The sequence below is a fragment of the Ambystoma mexicanum genome, chromosome 3p (assembly GCF_040938575.1).
Source record: "Ambystoma mexicanum isolate Mex_15411 chromosome 3p, UKY_AmexF1_1, whole genome shotgun sequence".
Taxonomy (NCBI): Eukaryota; Metazoa; Chordata; class Amphibia; order Caudata; family Ambystomatidae; genus Ambystoma; species Ambystoma mexicanum.
Window position 1 is genome coordinate 365,754,890 of NC_090925.1, and position 25,589 is coordinate 365,780,478.

At 48.0% G+C, this 25,589-nt stretch overlaps 1 protein-coding gene across 3 annotated transcripts in view; it reads left to right on the plus strand.

The window, feature by feature from the left end:
• The window catches only part of DNMT3B (DNA methyltransferase 3 beta), a 668,820-nt gene that overhangs the window by 346,075 nt on the left and 297,156 nt on the right, over positions 1 to 25,589 (plus strand). For all 3 annotated transcript variants that reach the window (XM_069651024.1, XM_069651025.1, XM_069651026.1), the window contains one exon: positions 4,106 to 4,247. In XM_069651024.1, the coding sequence (XP_069507125.1) occupies positions 4,106 to 4,247 (142 nt within the window). The remainder of the gene's footprint in view (positions 1 to 4,105; positions 4,248 to 25,589) is intronic.

A 25,589-nucleotide genomic window follows, 5' to 3' on the forward strand; every position in this document is an offset into this window, starting at 1 on the left:
CAAGGACAGTACCACAGCGGCAATCGCTCCTCCCCACCTTGGTTATCAACGCGGGAGAGCGCCGGGCACCTTCGATGGACAGTGTAGGTTTGTTCAGCTTTAGTTCCTGGTCTTAGGCTTCTTACTTTCCAAGGTTTGTGAAAGTAGCAGTCTTGAAAGGTCACAGGCACTTGCCTTTTTGAAACTCTCTCTAGTCTCGCCGTCTTTCACCTTGTATTACACTGCCATCTTGGAACTGCGGTTTCCTCGTGTGCTTTTCCTCGCTCAGAGTGTGCTTTCCTGCTCTGCCTTTTAGCCGTCTGGGGGAGTGCGATGGAAGTCAGGTGTGTATAATGATCAGTAATTGCCTGAACATTGTGTTGGGACATGTCAGGTATACAGCTCTGGTCTTAGTCAGTTGTCACTCACGGTGAACTGTCTGTGAGAATGTTTTTGTGTCGGGAAAGAGGTGCGTGGGGTAGAGCTCCTAGGTATCCTACCTGGTAGGATGGGGAAAAGGAGTAAAACGGAAGGGGATACCGCATCTCACCATCCAATGCCCCATTTCCACTCCCCGAAGACCACCTCATCCAGGTGATCCTCCCGCACTGGTCCACCCGCAGGAACTGGATCCAAACGCATTGGCCGTGTCCTGGCCACTTGGATGACAGATCCCCTGGAACTAGCGGTTGAGACACCTTCAGGTGGTCGGGGCGTTACTTTTTCTCATTGCCCACTCTGGGGTTTTTGGTGTCTTCTCCTGCACCAGGGCTTGTCTTTGTCTTGTGTCCTTGCCCCAGTCTGGATCTTCTTTGAGTTCTCACCACTTCTGGGCTTCCCGGTACTCTCTGCTTCTTGGGGATTTTCTGTATTCTCCACACATTGGGGCTTCTCTGTGTTCTACCCACTCGTTGGGCTGCTCTGTGTCCTCCCCACTCAGGGTTTTCTTTGCTACCTCCCCACTCTGGGACTTCTCTGTGTTCCCCCCTTTCAGTGGCTTCTCTGTCTCCTCCCCACTCTGGGGCTTCTCTCTTTTCTCCCCTCTCTGGGATTTCTCTGCATCCTCCCCACTCCGGGTCTTTTCTGTGTCCTCTTCCTTGCTGTATCACCCTCATTCCTTTTCCCTGGAGCCACTGCATACCTTTTCTGTTGTGCAGTGCTCCTCGGGAGGGGCGTTGGGTCTATCGGAGTCAAAGCCACTTCAGCAAATCCTCAACTGGGTTCTGTGTTGAACACTGGTGTTTCTCGTCTCCCGCTGGCTTTGTGTGGGTCTTCAGCTCTGGTTTTCTTCTGGGTCAGTCTCTCTGCACTTCCAGGGTCCTCATACTCTTCTGCTACTCCAAGCCGGGACCGTCCGGTTATATGACCGGTAGGCACTACATTTCTGTGGTGCCAACTGCAGCTTTGATGCAACATTTGGCGTACTCTCCCTCTGCCTTGATGTACCTATGATGAGGCTTCTGGCCCCTTCGACTCTGCTGGCTTTTTCTTGCCTGCAAAGCTGATGATTGGCTCTTTACCTGGTGCTTCTCCAAGGGGTTGGAGCCATCCGCTGCTCTGCTGTTTCAGCAGAGGACTGCCAATAGGTGGGGTCAGAAACCAAACCAGCCATTAAAAAAGGGGGTTTAAAATGCTCACACATCTCAGCTCCCACATAGCCAATAAAGTTCTTAGGCGTTGGGGGGGGAGGGTAAGGTGACTTCTTTCCGTGTCTGGTCATTTTCCAGTCTCCTAAGGGGAGCGGGGACACCCATAGCGGGCTCGCCTCCTGAGTCCCAAAGGGGGGGCTCCCCTTGGGGAGAGGGGACAAATTCCTTGGATTCGGCACAGAGGGTAAGAGAGCGGATGGGAGAAGCAGCATATGGGGCTCAGGGAATGTTAGATTGCAGTAGGGCTTGGGATCACAGGGTGCAAGGAGGGGAGTAACAGGAGTTGATCTGGTGGCGTGGTGGGCATTCCATGGATGGGTTGATACACTAGGCGGAGGAGTTTGAAAGGGCATCTGGGTAACATTGGGAGCAAGCCTGCAAGACCTTGGTGGGCAGATGGTGAAGGGGAATGTGGGAAGGTGTAGCAAAGAGGCACATTTTATCAATGGGGAAAATGAGTGCAGTGGAAGTTCCAAGAAAAAGGTAAAGCAGTAGTCAAGACAGCTGCGGACCAAAGTATAGATCGGGTCTTTCGGAGTGTGTTAAGGGGGTGAGGACAATTCTTACATATATTTAGATGGTTTCATCTGGTCATTGTGGCACTGGGAGTAATGATTTGCTAGAGACTTAAATGGCTGTCAAAGGGGACCCCAACATTGTTGGCTTTTGGGTGCAATAGTGAGGAGACCAGGGGGTAAAGGAGAGCAAGGATGGGAGGCGGAGAGAGGATTGGAAGCATTCATGTAGGTATCTTCAGTCTCGAGTTAAGCATGAGGTACCTGTGGCAGCCAGTGACAAATGGCATAGAGCTAGGTCAGGGCAGGGATGCAGGAAGGGAAGGACAAATGGTTTGGGTATTACCAATAAATAGGAGGTAAGATAATCTAAAGGAAGACATCAAGTTGCTGGCAGAGGAGCCATAGAGCATGAAGGAAAGTGGACTAAAACAGACCCTTTGGGAAACAGCTGCTGGGAGGAAGGTGGGAGCAGAGATGCTGTTATTTCATGAGATGGAAAAGGACTAGACGGGAGATATATAAGAAGCAATCCAGGTCAAAGCAGGAGTGTGATGCCAATGTTAAAGTATAAGGAGAAGGTAGGGGTTCTAGAAGGTATCAAATGCAGCAGGTAGATCCAAGAAGTTTGGTATTGAGAGTTTGGGCTGATGCAAAGGTGAGGATATTACAATCGTCAATAAGAGTCATTCCTGTATAGTGCCTGTTGCAAAGTCCAGATTGGAGGGGGTCACAGAGGCTGTAAATTTTAAGGTTGGAATAAATGCAGTTGAACACTTATCGTTCATTTAGAGTTGTGTGGAAGGAGAGGGACATGGCGAGAGTTAGCAGCGTTGTTGTGGTAAGTGGAATCCTTATTAGAATGGGATGGTGTGTAGAAATCTTGTAGCAGGTAGAGTAGAACACAGATGAAAGTGTGAGTTTGAAAAGAGGAGAGAATTAGAAAAGGTTAAGGTTGCTGATGGCCTGAAGGCCAAAAGGGTCAATAGTGATGCAAGACTGGTTGGCAGTTCAGAGGATTGGTGCCAGCTCAATGGCGGTAATTGAAAAGAATGATAGTACAGAGAAGGGTAGGTAAAGAAGGAATTGAGGATGGGGAGAAGGTCGGGTATAGTTGAGTGGTCAGAGTTTTTCAGATTCTCACTATTTGAGGAAATGTGAGTGGAAAATACATTTGCAGAGAGGATTGGTGAGATGGAGCGAGGGGGAGAAAGCATGAACTCTAGGGTGGGGGAAGGTTTGCTGGGAGCAGAGAGAGATAAGGTTGGTATAGTAGAAAGATATTGGTGAGTCAAGGGCAGGCAAAGAGGGGCAAAAGTGCAAGACCTGTGCCCTTTTCAGAAGTTGTCACATGGCTGTCCTCAGCTTGCAGATCTGAGGGTTGATGTAGGGCTAGGGCAAAGATGTGAGAGCAGTGATGGCATGAGTCAAAGAAGTTGTTGAGGAATGTGGTTTTGTTGTAGAGTAATTGGGCTGTCCAGAATCAAAAGGTAAGATTAGAAGAGTGTAGACTAGGATGGGATAGTTGGGTGATAGGGGACACCCTGAGGGGAGCCAAATGGAAACACAACGCAGTTGGCATGCTTAAAGTGAGAGCAAAATGGACGAAGAGCAGCAGTGGGGCACCATTCAGGGAACGCATGAAATGCCCATGTAAAGGGTTTGGAGAGTCCAGTGAGCAGGAGGGCAGGGAAATGGAGGCACATTGTGGAGACAGCTCAGTGGGTAAACTCAGAAATGTAGGCACATTGTGGGGACAGCTCAGTGGGTAAACTCCGGCTGTCAGCTAGGCCTGTACCTAGCAAGTATGCCAATAGACTAGTTACCACTAACAATATTTAACGAGAGGCCGGAAGCAACCAACACGTATTTTGTGGTAGTGTTAGCTGTTTATTATATGTGTACATGATGAAATAACAAATTGATCAGCTGAATATTGAGAACACTTATTTTTTTTGACAGGTTGCCAGCATCAGAGCTGGGAAGGTATTTTCAAGAAGTGCTGGGGAGACTCTAGAAGAACAGCTGAAGCCAATGCTGGATTGGGCCGTTGGGGGATTTCAGCCTACGGGTTACACTGGATTGAAACCACCAAGGAAAACAGGTTTGAAAAATGAACACCAAAACAGAACAAATCCATGAAATGCACGTTGAATCCTCTGCTGACATTTAAAATCTGCATGTGTGCCATAATGCGATACAAAAAGTCTGATAAGTCACAGAGCCTTCTGTTTTATGAGGAATGCTTCTGATTTCAATAGCCACAAATTCCCTCATTGTGGTATTTTTAACTCTTCTTCATTTGCGTTTCTAAAGTAGAACGTGTACTCTTATATAACTCATCACTTTTTGCAAGCAGTTCTAGGAAAAACTTTTTTTAATGAAAGAGCAGCATTGAAGTAAGCAGTAGAAGTGAAAAAAAGAGTCTGTAAACTCCTGTCAATATGAAGATATGAACATAGATTAAGATCAATTATATATCATATTTCTGAGGCTTGTGGAATCTGCATAGGCCGACATCTAGTGGAAGCTGCGGAGTATTACAGTTGTTGTTTTCGAAACTCGAAAAGGAACGTCGACAGGGCGTGCCAGTAATACTATCCCTAGTGTGACGTAGTCCACAGCGAGGAAGTCGGCGTGCGGTGAGCCTTGGCCATCTCTGGGAACTTGATGTTTTCTGGCCCAAAACTAGTCCCCCAGTCCACCGAAGTGTCCCTCTCCCACCCCGCACCCTCTTCCTGGTCTCTCTCCCCTCCCGCCCCGCCCATCTCAGCACTGATTGGGCCTCAAGCCCGTGGCTGCAAGGGTCTAGCGACCCAGCTCGCACTGGCTGCTCCATCCACAGCGAGGAAGCAGGTGTGAGGTGAGCCTTGCCCATCTCTGGGCACTTGGTGTTTTCTGACTCAAAACTAGGCCCCCAGGCCCCTGAAGCATCCCTCTCCCACCCCGCACCCTCTTCCTGGTTTCTCTCCCCTCCCGCCTCCCGACCCGCCCATCCCTGCTCTGATTGGACCTCGAGCCCTTGGCTGCAAGGGTCTAGCGACCCAGCTCACACCAGCTCCTCCATCCACAGCGAGGAAGCCGGCGTGAGGTGAGCCTTGCCCATCTCTGGGAACTTGGTGTTTTCTGGCTCAAAACTAGGCCCCCAGGCCCCCGAAGCGTCCCTCTTCCTGGTCTCTCTCCCCTCCCGCCTCCCGACCCGCCCATCCCCGCTCTCATTGGTCCTCTCAGCCTTCATCACTGGTCCTCCCAGGGCAGCCCTCTGCCCGGCAGCCCCCTGTGGCTAAGGGCCCCAAGGCCAAGTGTGGTTCCAAGAGAGGCGGCTCCAGGAGGTGTCAGCAGGTGTCCGCATGGGAAGCCAGTGGCCAGCCGTCAACTAGCAACTACAGGGACCAGCAAGGTAGGAGTGGCTTGGGTTGGGGGAGAGCTACAGCTCTACCCTTGAAACCTGAAACCTGACCACTTGGCAAAACCAATGTTGAACAGTGTGACTATTCCCCATTACCCCTCTCCCTCCCTCAAATTTAGCAGGGCGCCTGTGCCCAAATTGCATTGTGTGATATTTAGACTGCATTGATAGCCTCTCTCCCACTATAAAGGTCTCTCAAATTTAGCAGGGCCTCCATGCACTAATTGCATGGTGTGATATTTAGATTGCATTGATAGGCCTCTCTCCCACTATACAGGTCTCTCAAATTTAGCAGGGCTTCTGTGCTCGATTTGCATTGTGTGATATTTAGATTGCATTGATAGCTCTCTCTCCCACTATACTGATCTCCCAAGTTTAGCGGGGACTCTGTGCCCAAATTGCACTGGGTGATATCCAGATTGCATTGACAGGCCTCTCTCCCCCGGTGCAGGTCTCTCAAATTTAGCAGGGCCTCTGTGCCCAAATTGCATTGGTGATATTTAGATTGCATTGATAGGCCTCTCTACCACTATACAGGTCTCTCAAAATTAGCAGGACCCCTGTGCCCAAATTGCATTGCGTTATATTTAGACTGCATTGATAGGCCTCTCTCCCACTATACAGGTCTCTCAAATTTAGCAGGGCCTCTGTGCACAATTTGCTTTGTGTGATATTTAGATTGCATTGATATGCCTCTCTCCCACTATACAGGTCTCTCACTCAAATTTAGCAGGGCCCCTGTGCCCAAATTGAATTGTGTGATATTTAGACTGCATTGAAAGGCCTCTCTCCCACTATACAGGTCTCTCAAATTTAGCAGGGCCTCTGTGCACAGTTTGCATTGTGTGATATTTAGATTGCATTGATAGGCCTATCTCCCACTATACAGGGCTCTCAAATTAAGCAGGGCCTCTGTGCCCAAATTGCATGGTGTGATATTTAGATTGCATTGAAAGGCCTCTCTCCCACTATACAGGTCTCTCAAATTTAGCAGGGCCTCTGTGCACAGTTTGCATTGTGTGATATTTAGATTGCATTGATAGGCCTCTCTCCAACTATACAGGGCTCTCAAATTTAGCAGGGCCTCTGTGCCCAAATTGCATTGTGTGATATTTAGATTGCATTGATAGGCCTCTCACCCTCTATACAAATCTCTCAGGTTTAGTGGGGACTCTGTGCCCAAATTGCATTGGGTGATATTTAAACTGCATTGATAGGCCTCTCTCCCACTATACAAGTCTCTCAAATTTAGCAGGGCCTCTGTGCCCAAATTGCATGGTGTGATATTTAGATTGCATTGATATGCCTCTCTCCCACTATACAGGTCTCTCAAATTTAGCAGGGCCTCTGTGCCCAAGTTTCATGGTTTGATATTTAGATTGCATTGATAGGCCTCTCTCCCACTATACAGGTCTCTGACATTTAGCAGGGCCCCTGTGCCCAAATTGTATGGTGTGATATTTAGACTGCATTGATAGCCTCTCTCCCACTATACAGGTCTCTCAAATTTAGCAGGGCCTCTGTGCCCAAATTGTATGGTGTGATATTTAGACTGCATTGATAGCCTCTATCCCACTATACAGGTCTCTCGAATTTAGCAGTGCCTTGTGCCCAATTGCATGGTGTGATATTTAGATTGCATTGATGGGCCTCTCTCCCACTATACAGATCTCTCAAATTTAGCAGGGCCTCTGTGCCAAAATTGCATTGTGTGATATTTAGATTACATTGATAGGCCTCTCTCCCACTACACAAATCTCTCAAGTTTAGCGGGGACCCTGTGCCCAAATTGCATTGGGTGATATCCAGATTGCCTAGACAGGCCTCTCTCCCACGGTGCAGGTCTCAAGTTTAGCAGGGCCTCTGTGCCCAAATTGCACCGTGTGGTATTAGACTGCATTGATAGACCTCTCTCCCACTATACAGGCCTCTCAAATGTCACTGACCAACTCACTCTTAAGTGAGACAGAACCCACCATTGAATTACTGTGGAGTGACACTCTGATTCGGGGCTCACGCATCACACGGCACAAGTCTGAGCTGCGCCCCTCCAAGCCACTCTTCAATTAGTAGATACCCTTCCCAAACCCACATAGCTAGCTCACCGCAGTGAACCTGGCTCAGGGAGACGAACACTAAAGAGCCACCAATAACACCCAACTACATAACCCTTAACCACCTCCCCTACCCCTCTCAAGACAGCGACTGAACGAGTCGGCAACTTCAGCCAGAATACTACCTACAGTCAGAGCCCAAACTAGTAGCAGACAGCCTCCACACCCACTACTACACCACAAGACAACCAGACCAAAGCAGGACCAACTGGACATCACCAAATAAAGACTAAACAACTCTCAATCTTATAATGCCATGCAAACGACCCATTCCAAGGAAAAGACAAAGAGAAGAAAGAACAAACACTCCGGAGCAGCAACTAAGAACGACAACTATAGAATGCACCCCCACAGACAGGAACACAAATCGAACCAACACTGAGATAAGAGACAAATCCCTCTACCTAACTCTATACCTTGCTGACAACTGGCCACCACAGCAATCCAACCCAACGCTAGAAGCAGCAACAGCAAACAACCTAACACAAGCAAGTAGAAGGATGAACAACACAAAAAAACAACAAACACATGACCGATGCGATAACACCCTACATCACCAAAGCAAGAGGAACTTTCAATCGACAACCACAACTCCTGGAAGATGAACCCGATGAAAAGAAAAAAAAAACAAGACAGAGCCTAGAAGAACTCTTCGAAGACGCTGACACCCTGAAACCCACAGCCCAATAAGAGATCAACCAGGAACGAAACCTCAACACCGTTCAGAAGATGACTTCATCATGAAAGTCCAAACCAAACAACACCTCCAAACTTCACTGCAATCTAATAAACGTAAGATCCATGTCAAAACACGCAACAGAGATTTTCCACCTACTCGATGACAACGGCATTGACATCCTGTTCATCACAGAAACATGGCTGGACGACAACTACAAAATCACACTCCAAAGCTGCCTTCCAACCAACTTCAAATGCCTGCAAACAAACAGGAAAAAAAAGGAGGAGGCATGCAATAGCATTCAAAGAACATCTGAAAATAAAAACGGACGAACCACTCAACATCCTCCACTGCGAAACCATGGTAATACACCTAACAGCGAGCCCAAAAAACAACATCACATTCATCCTGGTCATAGAAGCCATCACCAACTTAGCCATCAACCATGAACATCTAATCATCCTGGGGGACTTCAACATCTGGTTTTAAGACAGTCACGCCCACTCATAAAACTCACTGATTGAACAACTCACCACCATGAAACTACGACAACTAGTCAAAGAGGCAACACACTCGGCAGGACACACCCTTGATGCAATTTTCGCCAAAGAAAAACTCCTCACCATGGCACCACCAATACAAGTACTGTGGAGCGACTACCTCATCATCCCATTCGTGATCACTCTGCCTACTCAAGTCTACATCCCACCCCCAAAACTCACAACCACCACAAAAAGAAACTGGAAACACGTCAAAGAAAGCAACCTATTCGAACAACTGGAATTAACCAAACCCTCAACTACAGAACTAGAGCTAGCTGACCTAGACGGGAAAGGGGAGATACTTCACAAATGGATTGCAGATACAATAGACAAGATCGTCCCAGAAAAAACAGTCACCCCATCAAAAAAAAGAGCAATGGCAAAATGGTTCACCCCATTATTGAACACCATGAAAAAGGAAAACAAAAAGATGGAACTGGAATGGAGGAAAGAATACAACCAAGGCAAAAAACACAGTTCCAGAAACAAATCCGCGCATACCAGAAGGAAATTCAAAAGGCAAAGAGAAGACATTACGATGACAGAATCACCAATGCCACCAACACACAAAAATAAATGTTTAGCATCATTAAAGAAATGAGAAACCCACCAGGCTGTGATAACACCCCACCCCCTCAGAGAAACTATGCAACGACCTGGCAGACCACTTCAAGAAAAAAATCAATGACATCCGACAAACCATGCAAAAGAGACTAACCAACCACAACATACAACCTAACGAACCTAACACGGAACCACAGCACAAACTCCAAAACTTTCCTGAAATATCAGCAGAGGCAATCGCAATGCTGGTAAAATGAAGCAAGAAATCTGGATCACCCATGGACCCCTGTCCCTCGGACATCTACAAATCATTCCTCGCGCAAGGAACGCCAGCAGAACACTACAGAAACCTTCTAAACCTATCACTAGCAGCAGGGACTGTACCGAGGATCTTCAAATCAGCATATATCAAGCCACTCCTGAAAAACACAAGTGGCAACGTAGAAGACCTCTCCAACTACAGGCCGATCTCTAGCATCCCCTACCCGGCAAAACTCCTAGAAACCTACGGATATAAACTAACCCAAGAACACGTAGAAAAACACCACCTGCTAGACCAAGCTCAAGTCGGTTTCAGACCAGCAAGAGGAACGGAAACAGCATACTATCCATCTGGGACAACCTGAAAACTAATGCAGACTCAAACAATACCTCAACCCTTATTCTGCTCAACCTCTCCGCAGCCTTTGACACAGTTAGCCACAACACCTTGACCAAAAGACTAGAAGACATAGGCATAACAGACACAGCACTACTCTGGACCAAATCATTCCTAGCAGACAGAACAGAAACCGTATGGATTAACCCATTCAAATCCACTCCACGAGTTAACGAATGTGGAGTGCCACAAGGATTCTCACTATCTCCACTATATTTCAACATCTACCAGACTCCGATCATCAGAATCTTCAAAATATACAACATTATATGCTACAACTACACAGATGATACTCAAATCATCTACAAAATCAAAGACATTGATGCCGATCATTCAAACCTAATCGACTGTCTAAAAGAAGTCTTCAACCGGGTGAATGACAACTCCACCACACGGCAAGAAGAATTCTACCTTTCCTCTCCTTCACGGACAAAACACTCACTATCGTCGCCCTCATCATGTCAAGAAAGAAAATAACAATCTACAAACCAACGAGACCCCTCCGATCAAGCAACGAAATCCGCCTGGAATTTAAACCATACCTTAAGAAAAAACTTGGAGGCACCTCCTTCTACCACTTAGCTGCAAAAACCTGGAACAACATCCCAAAAGAAATAAGAAACACAGAAGATCACCTGAAATTCAGGAAATCACTAAAAACCTGGCTCTTCAACACCACAGACTCAAACTGAAAACGAAACAGAGAAAAAGTATGACTAAACTGGAAAGGACACGGACAGCCACAGAACTGACAGGGAAGCTCCCACGGCTCCTGGTCGGGTGACTCTGGATAGACTGGAGCACAGGCGACACGCATGGAGATCGAGTCAACTACCCCAGTCAATCCCACCCAACATCTTCACTGGCCCCTTAGTTACCAACAGGTACCACAGTGTTGTGGAATTGTCGAGATATTGGCAATCACCACACTACCCGAGTTGTTGACATTGGCAGGTGCTTTGGCCACAGGAGTATGAAGGGAGGACAGGTGGGGCTATGAGAGAGCCTGATAGAGGTGGGGGCCAGATGAGAAAGGGACCTTGAATGCCAGATGGGCCCAGCTCAGGACAGAGGCGCATCAGGGGAGACTACGCAAGCCCAGCGCCTCAATTCAGGATAGAGATGCCAACTAACCAACTCCACTAACAATTTCAGCCTCTGCATACGCCTCTCAAAGTCCAAACCAAACACAACCAAAAACCTACAGCACAACAAACCGCACAAACTTCACTACATTGCAACAACAAAACAAAAAAAACACACAGACTCGCACACCAGTACACGACGACTACCGGCAGACACCCCAGGCCCAGCCAACGGACCCACCGGGCTGAGGCCGCCAACAGCACATCACTGCTCTCTTGCACTTTTCCTGCTTCCTCCCACTAATTCAACCTCCCCTCCTCTTTCAGAGCCGCCAGAGCGCCAGGGGACCGCTCCGGTGGTGATACTGCGCGGTACAAATGTCCATTAACATTAACGTCCACTGTACCCATGGTCCTTCACGTATCGAGGTCCGTCAGATTGTTTTTTAACGTCATTGTGAGAGGATGCTTCTCGCAGGGTTCAATTTCGGCTGATGCCATTTGCTTATGATAAGTTTAAATATAGTTACTCTTTCTATCCTTTTCCTTCTGACATTGACACATTCATCGATGCGGTGGAAAGGCAAGACAGCGCCGTCAGACAGTCAAGATTCAACAGACCCTTTCGGCCTTGGAAGGCCCACCGGGCCTAGGCCCTTACAGTAGGGAGAGTGGGGGGTGGTCATTGTACAATGCATTTTCCCTCCCTTTCCCTTTATCGCCTGGCTGCCTTTCCCAGACATGGATAAAACATCCTTTAAATTCTGCCCCACATTTAATAAAACATTTCTGTGGATCGACAAACACAAAGTGTGCAACCTATGTCTGACCGCGACCACAACGAAGGGCATTGTCGAGCTTGCAAGCTCTTTAAACCTAATACCCTTAAAGATCGCAGAACCAAGCGCTGGGCCCATCACGCCATGCAGGTCGAGAATGCCCTGGACATGGAGGATCTTCCAGTGATGGCAGCGTTGCTGTCTTTTCAGACAGCGAGGGTGAACAGCCAAGTTCCCAAGTGCAAGCCCCCGACCCTATTAGACAGGCAGCAGCTCTGTTAAGGGTACGACATCCCGCGGCAAGAGCACTTCCACTTCACACGCCACTAAGCACACACCCTGCGGCGATGTGTCAGTGCTGCTGATCAAACGCCCAGATACGGCGTCTCGGGGAAGATCAGTAGATTCCCTGTCCTCTGGGCACTCGAAGTCCTGATCGCCTCTTGACAAGCCCCGTAAACCAAAAGACGCCGTCGCCCATAAAACTACATCGACCAAACGCCGAACGTCAGCAGACGAGGCAGAGGCCCTTTCCAATTCCGAAAGTCGACACATCTCGTCGAAATCGGCTGTAAAGTCTGAAAAAACATGTCCCAGAAAGCCTGTTAAAGGCTACTCATTTCAAGAAATCTTCCTCCAAGAGTTCTAATCACAAGGACAAGTCTCATAAGGTCAAAGACAAGTCTCATAGGGACATGTCTACCCCTTGTAAGGAAACTTTATCTGTCCCACAAGAAGAGGGTTCTTTGGCGGAGGCCTTATAGAATAAGGGCCTACCCACACCTACACCTTCAGCACAAGTCCCTGTCGTACCTTACCCTGAGGTCATCCCCAGTTCAGCCCTATGGACAGCAGAGGACATAGATAGGGTGATGTCGAGAATGACATTTTTTGCAAATTGTTTCAAGAAAAACCTTCAGGCAGTCGAACATTTTCAGATTACACCTCCTACTGCTCAGGCTTCCAGCTCTCAGCCCCTGTCTGCCACTCTCAGCCACTGTCTTCATCCCAGCCACCAGCAAAAAGGTCTTGCACTACTGCGGACCTTTATGACATTCATATAGACACTGAAGGGGATAATGAGGACGACCAACACTCTGATCAATAATATGATGGCGATGATGAAGAGGCAGAGGTGTATACTATGTCTTCACCAATTCAACAGGATTCCCCAGTGCCTTATTCTCCGGTAAATAATCAGCCACTATTCAATATATTAATGAAAGAAGCTGAGCACTTCGGTATTCAAACACAGGAGACCCTGCAAGACAAAGATTTTGTCGAAGATATCCTTGGAGACAAAAAAGCCACCACCCAGTTCATCCCCATCTTAAGGTCTGTCCAGAGAAGAATCCAACCTTCAACGGAAACACCCAATGATACACGGGCAGTAAACCCGCGGGTAGAAAAACTTTTCCGCCTAATGCCATCTGACCCTTTTTATATCAGGGGACAACTTAAGCCGGATTCTCTTGTTGTCACAACTACCCAAAAGAGGGCATGTACACCACTAGCCTCTTCAGAGGATCCCCCAGATAAGGAGAACAAGAAGCGGCTCTACACCATGGGAAGGAAAGTTGCGACTTCGGCATCGTTTCAAACTAGGATCACCAACAATTCCACACTGTTGGCAAGCTATGATTACCATAAATGGGATGAGATTACTGCCCTCACTGACTCTGCTCCAGCGCCTTTAAAGTCTAGACTTGCCCTAGTCACAGCGAAAGGCAAAGCCACTGCCAGCTGCATTCTCAAGAACAAACTCGACGCTGCAGATAATGCGGGCCGTATTATTGTGGAAGGAACCATCATCAAGCGACACGCTTGGCTACGCCATTCTGGATTTAAGCTTGAGACCCAGGCAACGTTACTCAACATGCCAGTGGAACTTACCGTGCTTTTTCTGCAAAGCACTAGAGGACGCACTGAAATCAGCCAAAGAGGAATATGATACCCTCAAATCCCTTGGGCAACTGACTAATAAACAACCTGGCCACAGTGGCAGGAACAATTTTCGCCGTTTTTGTGGCCAAAATTCCCAAAGAGGCTCTGGATACGGACAAAGTAAAAATTCATTATGGAACAACAACCAGAGTCAAGCGTCCCAAGGTTACCCAAGAGGCCAGAGATCTCGCGGCCGGGGGAGAGCCTCCATATCTAGAGGTGGAGGAACACCTCCCAAACAATGACAGCCCGCTACAGGCCCCCCCCCCATGATTCACCAGTAGGGGGACGGATTTCACACTTCAGCCACACATGGGAGGGAATAACCAAAGACAAGTGGATGCTATCAACAGTAGCGGGAGGTTATTGTGTGAAGCGCCTCGAAAAACCATCGAACCATCCCCGCGCCAAAGGAAGAACAGCACATCCTGATAGAAGAAGTCAATGCGCTGCTTCTCAAAGAGGCCATCGAGATTGTGCAGTCCAACTAGGTAAAGAAGGGTATTTATTCAACCTACTTCCTTTTGCCAAAAAAAGATCTAACTATGCTCCCAGTATTAGACTTACGCCCTGCAAACACTTATGTAAAGCCACAAAAATTCGGCATGACAACACTACAAGAGGTAATCCCCCTGCTAAAGCAGGGGGGGTTACATGGCAACACTGGATATGAAAGATGCCTATTTTCATATTTCAATGTTCCCAGCGCACTGAAAACTCTTGCGGTTCAAGGTAGCAAACCAGCACTACCAAGTCAAGGTGCTACCCTTTGGAATAGCTTCAGCTCCAAGGGTATTCACCAAGGTACTGGCGGTTGTGGCTTGTAAACATAAAAATATATCCCACCCTGCATCAAAAATAATCTCTATGGAAAAATAATTTTTCGGGGTGATCACTCAGTTATTACTTTTCAGGTGACCTTTAGGTTGCATCAATAATCTAATTGAATTGCTTCTGATCATCTTAGAATAATTGAGCTAGTTGGAGAGAGAAAACATTTTTAGATAACAGGTGCTTTTTAATTCATGTTGTTAAAAAAAAATCTAAAACATTAGTACAAAAATTACTCAGTGTTCAACATGGATGTATTCAATAGTAAACAATAAACATATTCTAATCAAAGGAAAAAGCATTTATGCTTCATGACAAAAGACATTCAACAATCTGATAAACAATAATTAAAATTTCAAAGTGTGACATTTAAAAGTGAATTTTTGAAAGGAAAAAACTTGTATTCAGTTCCCTAATTTGACCCCCTATTCTGGGTGTCTAGAAAGAGGCTCCCTATATCTTTTCCTTGTAATTACTTTGTTCGGAAAATGAGGCTAAAGTTAGTGAAAGTTCCAAAAAGAAAAATATTCTTTGTTCTGAGGCTTTAATTTAGCTATGTGTCTGGGTCTTATATAGTAAGAATTCTTTGCCCTGGCAGTTGTGGCGGCACACCTGCGCAGGGAGGCAATCCCATTGTACTCCTACCTGGACGACTGGCTGATCACAGGAGAAACACCCCATCTTTGCAAACAAAACACGCAAAGAACCATAAGCCTTCTCTTCCAATTGTGCTTCTCAATAAACGAGAAAAAGTCAAGTCTTGCACCAAACACAACAAAACAGGTCCTAGGAGCTGTATTAAATACAAGAACATGCTTAGCTTTTCCATCCATGAAACGAGTGCAGAACATGCTTCAGCAAATAGCCCAGTATCAAGCCGGTCTGCAGATAAGCGTACGCACAGCAATGCGTTTTCTAGGCACGATGGCATCATGCATATATCTAGTCCTACACGCACGTCTGCGCATGCGACCGATGCAGGAGTGGTTGGCGAAACAGTGGTCTCAGACAAGCGGTCAGTGGAACAATCTAGTGGTTGTTTCGCCAACACTGGTTCAGAACCTACCCTGGTGGTCAAGAGAAAACCTGTTAAAGGGAAAACCCTTCCATGATTCGGAAGTGCAAGCAATCATTCGAACAGACGCGTCACTCTCTGGGTGGAGGGCTCATTACCTTCACCACACAGCACATGGTCTGTGGATTCACATCACGGTACAGAGCCACATAAACCTGCTGGAACTACTAGCAGTAATCAAAGCACTTCAAGCATTGGAAGTGTAACTGACACACCAGTAGGTTCAAATTCTAACAGACAGCACCATTGCAATGTTCTATGTCAACAAACAGGGGGACACACACTCTCCAAGTCTGTCCAAGTTGGCGCATTAAATATGGAAATGGGCACTCAGACGGGGGATATCCCTATCCTCTCAAGATGTTCTAGGGGTACTCAACACTCTACCCTATCTGAGCAGAGATCCCCTACCAGAGGAACATTAGTGGCAACTAGACCCAAGTGTCGTAGACCATTGGCTTGCCCCGAGTCCTATGGTCTGATAATGGACCGCATTTTGTGGGTGCAGTGGAATTACAGATATGTGCTGGTCTCCACATGATAAGAGATTTCATAGTTCAAGGCATCTGAATTCTGCCGGTCTTGTGGAGAGGCACAACGGGATTCTTAAATCAAAGATTAGCAAGATTTGTGCGGGAAGCAAGTTGAGTTGGGTGGATGCATTACCAATAGCACTATTATGCATGCGTACGTCTGTACAGGCGTAAACTGGGCTCTCCCCGTACGAAATCATAATGGGGAGGCCGGCAAATGTTTGGTGCACACCTCAGCCAAAACAACATTTTGAGATAAGTTGTGGCCTTTTAATGCAGAAATTGCGTTTGATTCATCAGCAGGTGCAGGAGGCATTACCAGTGAGATACACCGGTCCGGGGCACGCGCTGGAGCCAGGAGACTGGGTGCTGCTAAAGAACTTTGAAAGGAAGTCATCATTAGCACCCAGGTGGCGCGGGCCCCATCAAGTACTTTTGGCAACGCAGACGGCAATATGGGTGGATGGAAGGTAGTCGTGGATCCATGCCACCCATGCCAAGAAGATTCCAACTGCACTGAAAGACTTGCCTGACACTGATGACCGGAAAGAGACAGCGGTCCCAGAAACGAAGAAACTGTTGCCAGTAAGCAGCCACCTAATCTGCCAAAACGAGAAGTGAAACTCGAAACAAAGCCTGAGACGATTGCCAAAGAGGGGGAAGGGCAAAGAGTGCCCCAACGTTGCCCAGCAGAATCGACATCACTGCTGACCGACGCGAAATCTGCTTTGCAAATACCAGCAAAACCAAATCGTGTACCCCTTTGGCGCCCACCAGCACTTGCCAGCACACCAAAGAACGGATCTGCATCATTGGCCCAGCGCTCACCTGCAGTAGCGCCACAGGCTGACTTCAAGCCTGAATCTGGAAGTGCACCGGCACTGTTCACAGATCATACGATACCAGGAGTAAGACGATACAACCTGCGGCCTCGGAAGACAAAGTGATCCGCAGTTCTTTTTGGTGTTTATGTCAAACTTCTGGTTCAGCTCATGGACGGAGAAGGAACCAGAGGTGTAGAGGAGAGAAGCGTGAGAATTGTGCAAGTCGGACAATTCAAGACTCGCGGCTCCTCGGTGCGATCATAAAAAGTACATGTGTCCGGAACCAGAGCGGACAAGCTCGGCGCACATGGTACTATGGCAAGTGAGGTAACCGATTAACAATACATGTGTCCGGAACCAGAGCGCACAAGCTGGGCGCACATGATACTAAGGCGATAAGATAACTGATCGAAGGTCCTCTGAGCAGTATAAGAGGGGACAAGTGATCTCGCCTAAAAACGAATAATCGAATCCAGGCTAAAAAAAAAAAAGAGACAGGCAGAACTGAACTGTGACAATTCCATTGAACTTATTAACATCAGAGCAAGCGCGACAAAGAGAGATATCCACAACAACTGTGATAAAAAAAGGACAACGAGAAAAATGCCGGGACCGGTTCCAGCCTCCTCCTGCACCACCACCGCTGATAATGAGTCAATTATAAAGACTATGGGCCTCATTACACGGTAGGCGGTAAGAGTTTACCGGTACCGGTATTTTACCGGTACCGGTAAACCCTTATCGCCTTACTACGAGGTCCCTTTGCGGGTTGGTACATGAAACGAACCCGCAAAGGGACCGGGGTGCTAATTACGGTACCGCAATTTGCAGTACCGTAATTAGCGCCTTCCCCATTCCCATTATGCCCTATGGGGCCAAAATGGGAATGGGGAAGGGCAATGGAGGAAGGAGGAATTACCGCCTTCCCAACCTTGGAATAGGGCGGTAATTCCCCTTTCCTCCAAGGCGGTACCGGTAAATTACCGGCATGAACCATGGCGCTAATAGCGCCATGGTTTACCACCTACCGTGAAATGAGGCCCTATAAGCTTAAGAAAAACGCATGGTAAAACAAATTGTATGCTGGTACTAACGATAATAATGTGCTTTATGAGCGTGGTAGCACCAATATCAACAGCCCTAATATTATGGTGGGTAGAAACAATACACCCATTAGAAATGTTTTTACCAATAAGTAATATATCCACAACTGAAAGCCCGTTTCAGGTGATCACTTATACCCTACCCCCAATGGAAGAAAAACACAGGGAAGGTTTTGGAAAGAACACCTTACTGTTGATAATGAACATGACACATACAATCCTGAAGAAAACAAACTGCTGGGTATGTGCCCATTTATCACAGCATGCTGGGAAAGGAATAGGGTGGTATGTGCAGCCATTACCATTAAGTTCTGCATGTAGTGCATCTTTAGGTGCAATGTTCTATGGGAAATGGAATGAGAGTAATAAGGGTCAATTAGACAGAACCAACATGAATGAGTTTGAGGAGATAATAATGAAGCCTGTGGGTTGTTCCATTTTCCATAAAGCACAAGTAATAGCCCCAGAGCCCTCTGGGAAAAATACACGAAAGATAACACGACAAAATAGACGAGATAGATTGTCCCTTCCAGAAAAAACATCTGTAATGACATTTCGTGTAAGAACAGAAGGGGACAAAGATGCAATTCCCCCATCTTACACAGTGAATTATAGCCCAAGAACTGTCCCTTTTTGTCTAAAAAAGAAAGGCTCTTTTTCAGTCGTAACATATGCTGGTTGTATGAATACAGTGGTACTAAAATGGGAAATAGAACCAGTATACGTAGGTGATCCAGTTTATTTTATATGTGGAGAGAAAGCATACCCTTGGTTGCCCAGAAACTGGGGAGGTACATGTTACCTAGGGCTACTGTTCCCAGGAGTATTCCTCTTAGAAACAGCAGCCATGGCCAGATTATCCAGAATTAGAGTCAAAAGGACTGACAAAGGTGTTTTAATAGCAACTGATGTAGCAAAATCATTCATTCCATTCTTAGGGCAGATAGTGAACTCCTATAATATAAGGCAACTGTCCAGAATCTTAAAGAATACAATAAACACAACAACAGATATATTATTTACCATGACGTTGGAAGAAAGAGGAATCAGGTTAATGACGCTGCAAAATAGAATGGCTCTCGATGTGATCCTGGTTGATCGTGGGGGAATTTGCAAAATAGTGGGATCAGCATGTTGCGTTTATGTTGATGACTATTCCCCCACGATCTTTGAAGCAATAAAGAAAATGCATGTCTAAGCTCTGAACCCCCTACTGGAGAAGGGAGCTGGGGAATAGAATCTTGGTTTTGGGGAATACTACGATCTTGGGGATGGAAGTTGATCTCAATATTAGTAGGGGTGTTCGGAATATTCCTAACGTGCTGTTGTTGTATACATTGTTTACCCATAGTTTGCGCTGAGGTAACTGAGGGATGTACGGAAGGATGCATGCATATGATAACAAAGAAAAAACAACCTCATGATCGAACTAGCCCAGACCCAAATGAGATGAGAGCAGTAAAAGAGTTGATGGCAATAGATATTGATGAAGACAATGATGTCCACGACAGCATGCAAGACTCAGACATAAGTACTTCAGATTCATCATCACTAGAGGAGGTTTCAATAAATAGATGACACGTTTGGCATGCGGCCAAAGGAGGGTTTGCAGTCTAGAAATACGGATACCTCTACTTGGGCCAACCGTCTCATGCACGATATGACAAAATATAGGTTTTCAAGTTTGCCAATGAACAGCCATTTTGATGTAACAAGAATCGCCATTTTGTTTTCTAACATTGCTCATTGCTTTCTGTTCCTATTGCTTTGCAGTATATTTTCCGCTTACACTGCTCCACTGTGAAACATTGTTGTCTGTATGTGAAAAGGACAGGCCGCAGGGCCGTGAGGATAACAAGAGTTTGCTGAAACACAAACGTAGGCAGCGCCAGGAAGAATGCCCGGCTCCCTCCCGAATGTAGCCTTGAAGCAGAGCTGCAGGGCATTTAATCATTTCACAGCTGCCAGCCAGTCTCGTTATATGGTAGAATATGTTAGAATAATACTGCTAAAGGCTTGAATTATGCTTTTCTTACGGCCCCCCTTTGCTGAGCCCGCTAGAGCATGTCGGCTTCCAGGACGCGAATAGCACCTGATAGATAGCAAGGTCCAGAATGCAACCCGTATGTAGTTCGCTTCCAGCTGAAAGATGCCTTCGCACTCACAAATTGCAAATTGTTACTAGAATAGATGTTTGAAGGTGTCATAGTGGTCGGAGATGCCATCATCACACCAAGTTCAAAGAAACCCAATAAAGGGGGGGTGTTAAACATGTCATAGCTGATTGTTTGATATGCATTTTGTATATATGTAACTGATGTACGTAATTCACTCTCTTGCATCCCTCGAGGTCTAGAGATACACGTCGCGGGCCGTGAGACCGAGTTGGCCAACTGAGACTTTTGCTTTGCAATAAAACCCTAGCCTTGGGAATACAACCTCGTGTCTGGCGTCTCTATCGTGTGTGGTGATTCGCCTTGTTTCCATAGACGTCAGGGTCCCCTAGGGGCCCCTTTCAGTACCAATGGCAATGCCATTACCGGGGTAATGCATGGTGCTCTGAATCAGCATGGGATGCAGAGCCATAGGCACACACAGTGTGTGCACAACAACACATGCAAGATGGAGCACCACAGCATGGCATAGCAGGCACAACAAATGGGGCACAGATACATTTTACAGAAGTGCACTGGATGGCAAACAATGGGGTGACACTTTCGCAGGCAGAGACATTGCATGTTAGCCAGATCAGTCCTGTGCGCTCACAACCATGCCCCATACTCATGTGTTGTGTGCACATTATTGATGACCCTCCCCCCCGTAGGTGGGTCCTCTCACTGGAATGGTCCCCTGCCCCTAACAGACAGCACCTTTAAGTGATGTGCGAATGACCCAATAGCCATCATTACCTCCTCACCACTCACCCTCCCTCCCCCGACAATCACCTCTCTGCCGCTGACACATGTGCCCTGTGGCCAGATGGCAGTCAAAGGCCACCAGGCCCCTGTCTATTCTACACTACCACACCTTCACACCTATGCCCCAGCATGCACCATACACGCTGTATGTGCACACGACTCTTGTGTCCACCCCGGCCAACCACCCAGCCAGTGTCCCCCACCATGGCACACATCAGCAACCATTTCCGGGAACACAAGAGCACTTGCACATCCCATCTGCCCTCCTCCCCTGTGACATGCACGTCCCATTGCAAAACCTTTAGCTCCGAATGCCACAAGGCAAAGTGGGCCACATAATTTCCTTGAACCAAACCATGATGTGAGTACTGTGCCCCTCCTGTCCATATCCCATTTGCTGGTGTCGGGCGTGCAAACACCATCCTGTAGTATCATGTCAACATGGTACCAACGTAGTACCTAGATGGCATGCCTTAAGGTGTAACGTGATTTTGCATATGGGCACTGTACTTACCATGACCATTGTCACAGTGCTTGAAAGGTACACTCATCCACTGACACGCCCTATTTCTGTTCCCCTTGCAGGTGACCGATGACCTCTTTGAGAAATCCACAAACACCACAGGAGTTGGCATACAATCAAGCACACATTCAGACGGGGGTGGCAATTGAGCACACATTTGACGTGGGGAAGGCACACTTCAGATGTCTACATTGTACTGGGAGGGCCATCATGTACAAGCCAGATAAGGTGGGCAAGATCGTGTTGTCATGTGCCATGTTGCACAACATCTGCATTCGGCACAACATACCCCCGCCCCCAGATGTGGACATTCCCCTGAAGATGATGAAGGTGTGCATACAGATGGCACACATGCGAATACTGCGTGTGCAGAGGCCAGGCAGGGTCGCATCACCCGCCAGGAGCTTATTGAGAATTTTTGTTGATGCTGCCTGCCATTTACCTGGCCAATGCTCATCTAAGGCAATAAATGTATGCACACAAAGATTGATGTCCATTCAAGGTTACAAGTGTGAATTTTATGTTTATGATTTGGAGTGCCATTCTGGATATACATGCAGTGTACATCCCATCGCAACACCCACCCCAAAAGCACCCCACCCACTCAAAATCCTCCCAAAAACCCTACCCACTCAAAATCCCCCAAACACCCTACCCACTCTAGGTACACAACAGTATGCATCAGTGTGACCACCATGTCCATGCATTACATCTGGGCATGTTTGGACTTGGGCTCTGAGTCCTGGAGCCTTTTGCTGAGGAGGCGGATGAACCTTTGCCTTGGTGTGCCTTCTAGTGAGCCCTCAGTGGGCGTGTTGGTGGATGAGGGCTCAGAACCATGGGCACGGATGTACTGCAATGTCAAGTGCATGGCCTGTGAGGGACACTGCTGCGGCAGATGAGGCATCTGTGTGGTTGCGCACCCTCTGCCCAAGTTTCACCATGGCAGATGTTGCCTGTCCGAGTTTGCGTGCCATGCAGCGGGTGCTCCTCTGAATGGTATTGCAGATTTCACGCATCTCTGAGTTGCTCACCAGCCACCTGCTGGCGCTCGATCTGGTCTAGCATGCCCTTATTGCACACAGTTTACCATCTGGCCGTGGTTGCGGGCTGTGTGGGCTTGGAGTTGTGACTTGACTAAATCCAGGTGTGGTGTCCCCCTCATATTGTTCATAGGAGTCCATGGCCACTTCCTGTTCCCCGTTTAAGTCTGACTCTTCGGAAATATCCACATGCCACATCTGTTTGGGCCATGTGGTGGGGGCTGGTGTGTGCACAGGCACTTTCCAGCGTCACATGTGTCCTCTCGCTGCCTGTGGTGTCGTAGGGCACAAAACCAGTGTGTGAAGGGTGCATAGGTGGTGGCTGGGCTGGCACTGCCACAGGTGGTGGTGGTGGCTGGGCTGGCACTGCTACTGGTGGTGGTGGCTGGGTTGGCACTGCTACAGGTGGTGGTGGCTGGGCTGACCCTGCCTGGGGTGGTGGTGGTGTTGGTGACTGGGCTGGGACTGCCTGGGGTGGTGGCTGGGCTGCCACTGCCTGGGGTGGTGGTGGCTGGGCTGCCACTGCCTGGGGTGGTGGTGGTGGATGGGCTGGCAATGCTACAGGTGGTGGTGGTGGCTGTGCTGGTGTTGCCCCACTGCCATGCTGCCTGCTGCGTCCGGCAGTGTGTCTGTCCTTGCGCAGTTGTGGCGCCTCTCCTGGTGGGTGCATGCGATGGTCCTGCCTCGTCGTTGTCCGTGGAATGGATATCTGTTGGGAAGAGGAGTTGTGTTGTCAGCTGTTTGCCACACATTTCCTCAGTCGTGCATTATACAAATCACATGCAGTGTGGACAGCTGTGTTGTTGGTGACATCTGTCTCACGTGGGTCTTGTTGCTTAGGTGGATGACCTTGCAGGGGTGGGGTTCATGGAGGTGGGAATGGGGTACATGCAGGGTGTGTGCAATGTGCTTGCCTGTGTGTCTGTCAGGGTGGTACAGCCATCGAAGGGTGGACAGTGCGTTCCATGCCATGGGTCAGGCCACTTGGCTTGGCCATTGTTCGGCACACTGATGGAGGAGGCATGCAAAGGGGGCTTGGAGGGGGGGGGAGTACATGTACATACGCTTGCCTTCTCCCAGTGTCCCTGCATCGGCCTCAGCGCCTCCAATGCCCTCGGTTCCCCCTCATGTGCCGGATGCTGCTCCGTTGCTCCTTCAACGGCATGAGTTGAAGGGGCTCCACGGTGCCTCCACCTGTGGCTGCGCACTCCCTCCTGTGCTTTGCAATGGCTGAGCGCACCTTGGCCTTGAGGTCATCCCACCTCTTGCGGCAATCCTTTCTCGTCCAGTGGACGGTCCCAACAGCTGTGACGTTGGTCACCACCTCATCTCATATGGCACTCTTGCTCTGGCAGCTTGTCTTGCGCAGCCTTGCTCCAAACAGCTTGTCAGCATACTGTAGCACAGTCTCCAACAGGGCTGTCAGTTCAGCGTCTGCGATCCTGGGTTTGCGTTGGCGTAGGTCCTTGCCTGGCTTGCTGTGTTCCTGGGACATGTTTTTTGGGTGTTTCTGTGCCTGGATGGCTGTAGATTGCAGTGGATTGAGGTGGATTTTGGTTTTCGTAATGGCTTGTGGCCTACTTCCGGTTTTTGCTGCATTTCGGGTTCCGGCACCGGTATTACTGCCAATCCGGTGTTAGCGCTGTTTTTGGGCAGAAGCGGTAGGGATGCCATTTCTTGTCTGCAAATGCTAGATGTTTTCTCTATTCATCCGGCAATCCGGTATTAACGCTTCTGGCATGGGTTTGTGCGTGCGCCCAGGTACTCTACGCTAATACCGGATTGCTGGTATTAACAGATTTTTAAGAGGTAATGCGTAATGAGGCCCAATGTCCCAGCACTGCTCATACACTGCCCCAGCACCAAACAGGGAATTGAATAGTAACAGTGCAAATACTTGGGTTTTGTTGGTAATACATGGCAATGGTGTGAGTCCTTGGAATTTTCATACCAAAACCTTAAAATGGTGTGAAGATCTGGGCATTTGATGGCATTACCTGGTATATCACAGCAGTTGGTATCACCTTAGAAATGATGGTACTTCCTGGGAATATGATGGTAGTAGCTTGCAAATTGTGTGATTATATAAAGCCCTGATACCAATACATATAAAGCAGCTGTGATGAATCCAGGGTATTCATCCCTTCTCCCCAAGGGGGAGCCACCCGCTTTGAGGCTTGGGAGGTGAGCCCACTCGGCGATACCATCCCTAGGGGTATGGGCAACTGAGACCTCACTGGGAGTGAATCCCCCTTAGGGGACAAGGACTCCCGTTCCTATGAGGAGCTCCCTAGATTGCCCAACATATCGGCATATATGGGACTGCCTGCTGGGAAGAAGAATATAACCTATGTGGTTGCAGGCAATGCTGAAGTGAATCTGTCAGCAAAATGGAAAGAGGATGTCTCTTTAAGACGAGATGTGTTTTTAACTGAGAGAAGTGGAGGAAGGAGGAGGAGAGAGTATGGTACGCAGGGGAAGCCCCCTGACGTGATCGTGCCTTGGAGGGGTGGAGCAGAGCCAATCGGTGAATCCCACCACTTTTTGAATCAGTGAGGAATGCCACAGTGAGACGCTGAGGAAACCGCTGCCTGAAAATAGAGAAGTAATCTCGAGCGGTGGTGGCATGATCATGAACGCCTTGTGGTGGGCGAGACGCCTGCTGAATGACGCTAACACCATCACAGTTGGGAGTGCGAAAAGTTCCCTGTCACCAGCGTCCGTAGATGGCTGCTGCCTGAGGGGAAGCAGAGTATGAGATGCCACCGGGAATCCAAAACAGGCAACCCGACAACAGAGAAGAATAACCGAGCCCTGCAACA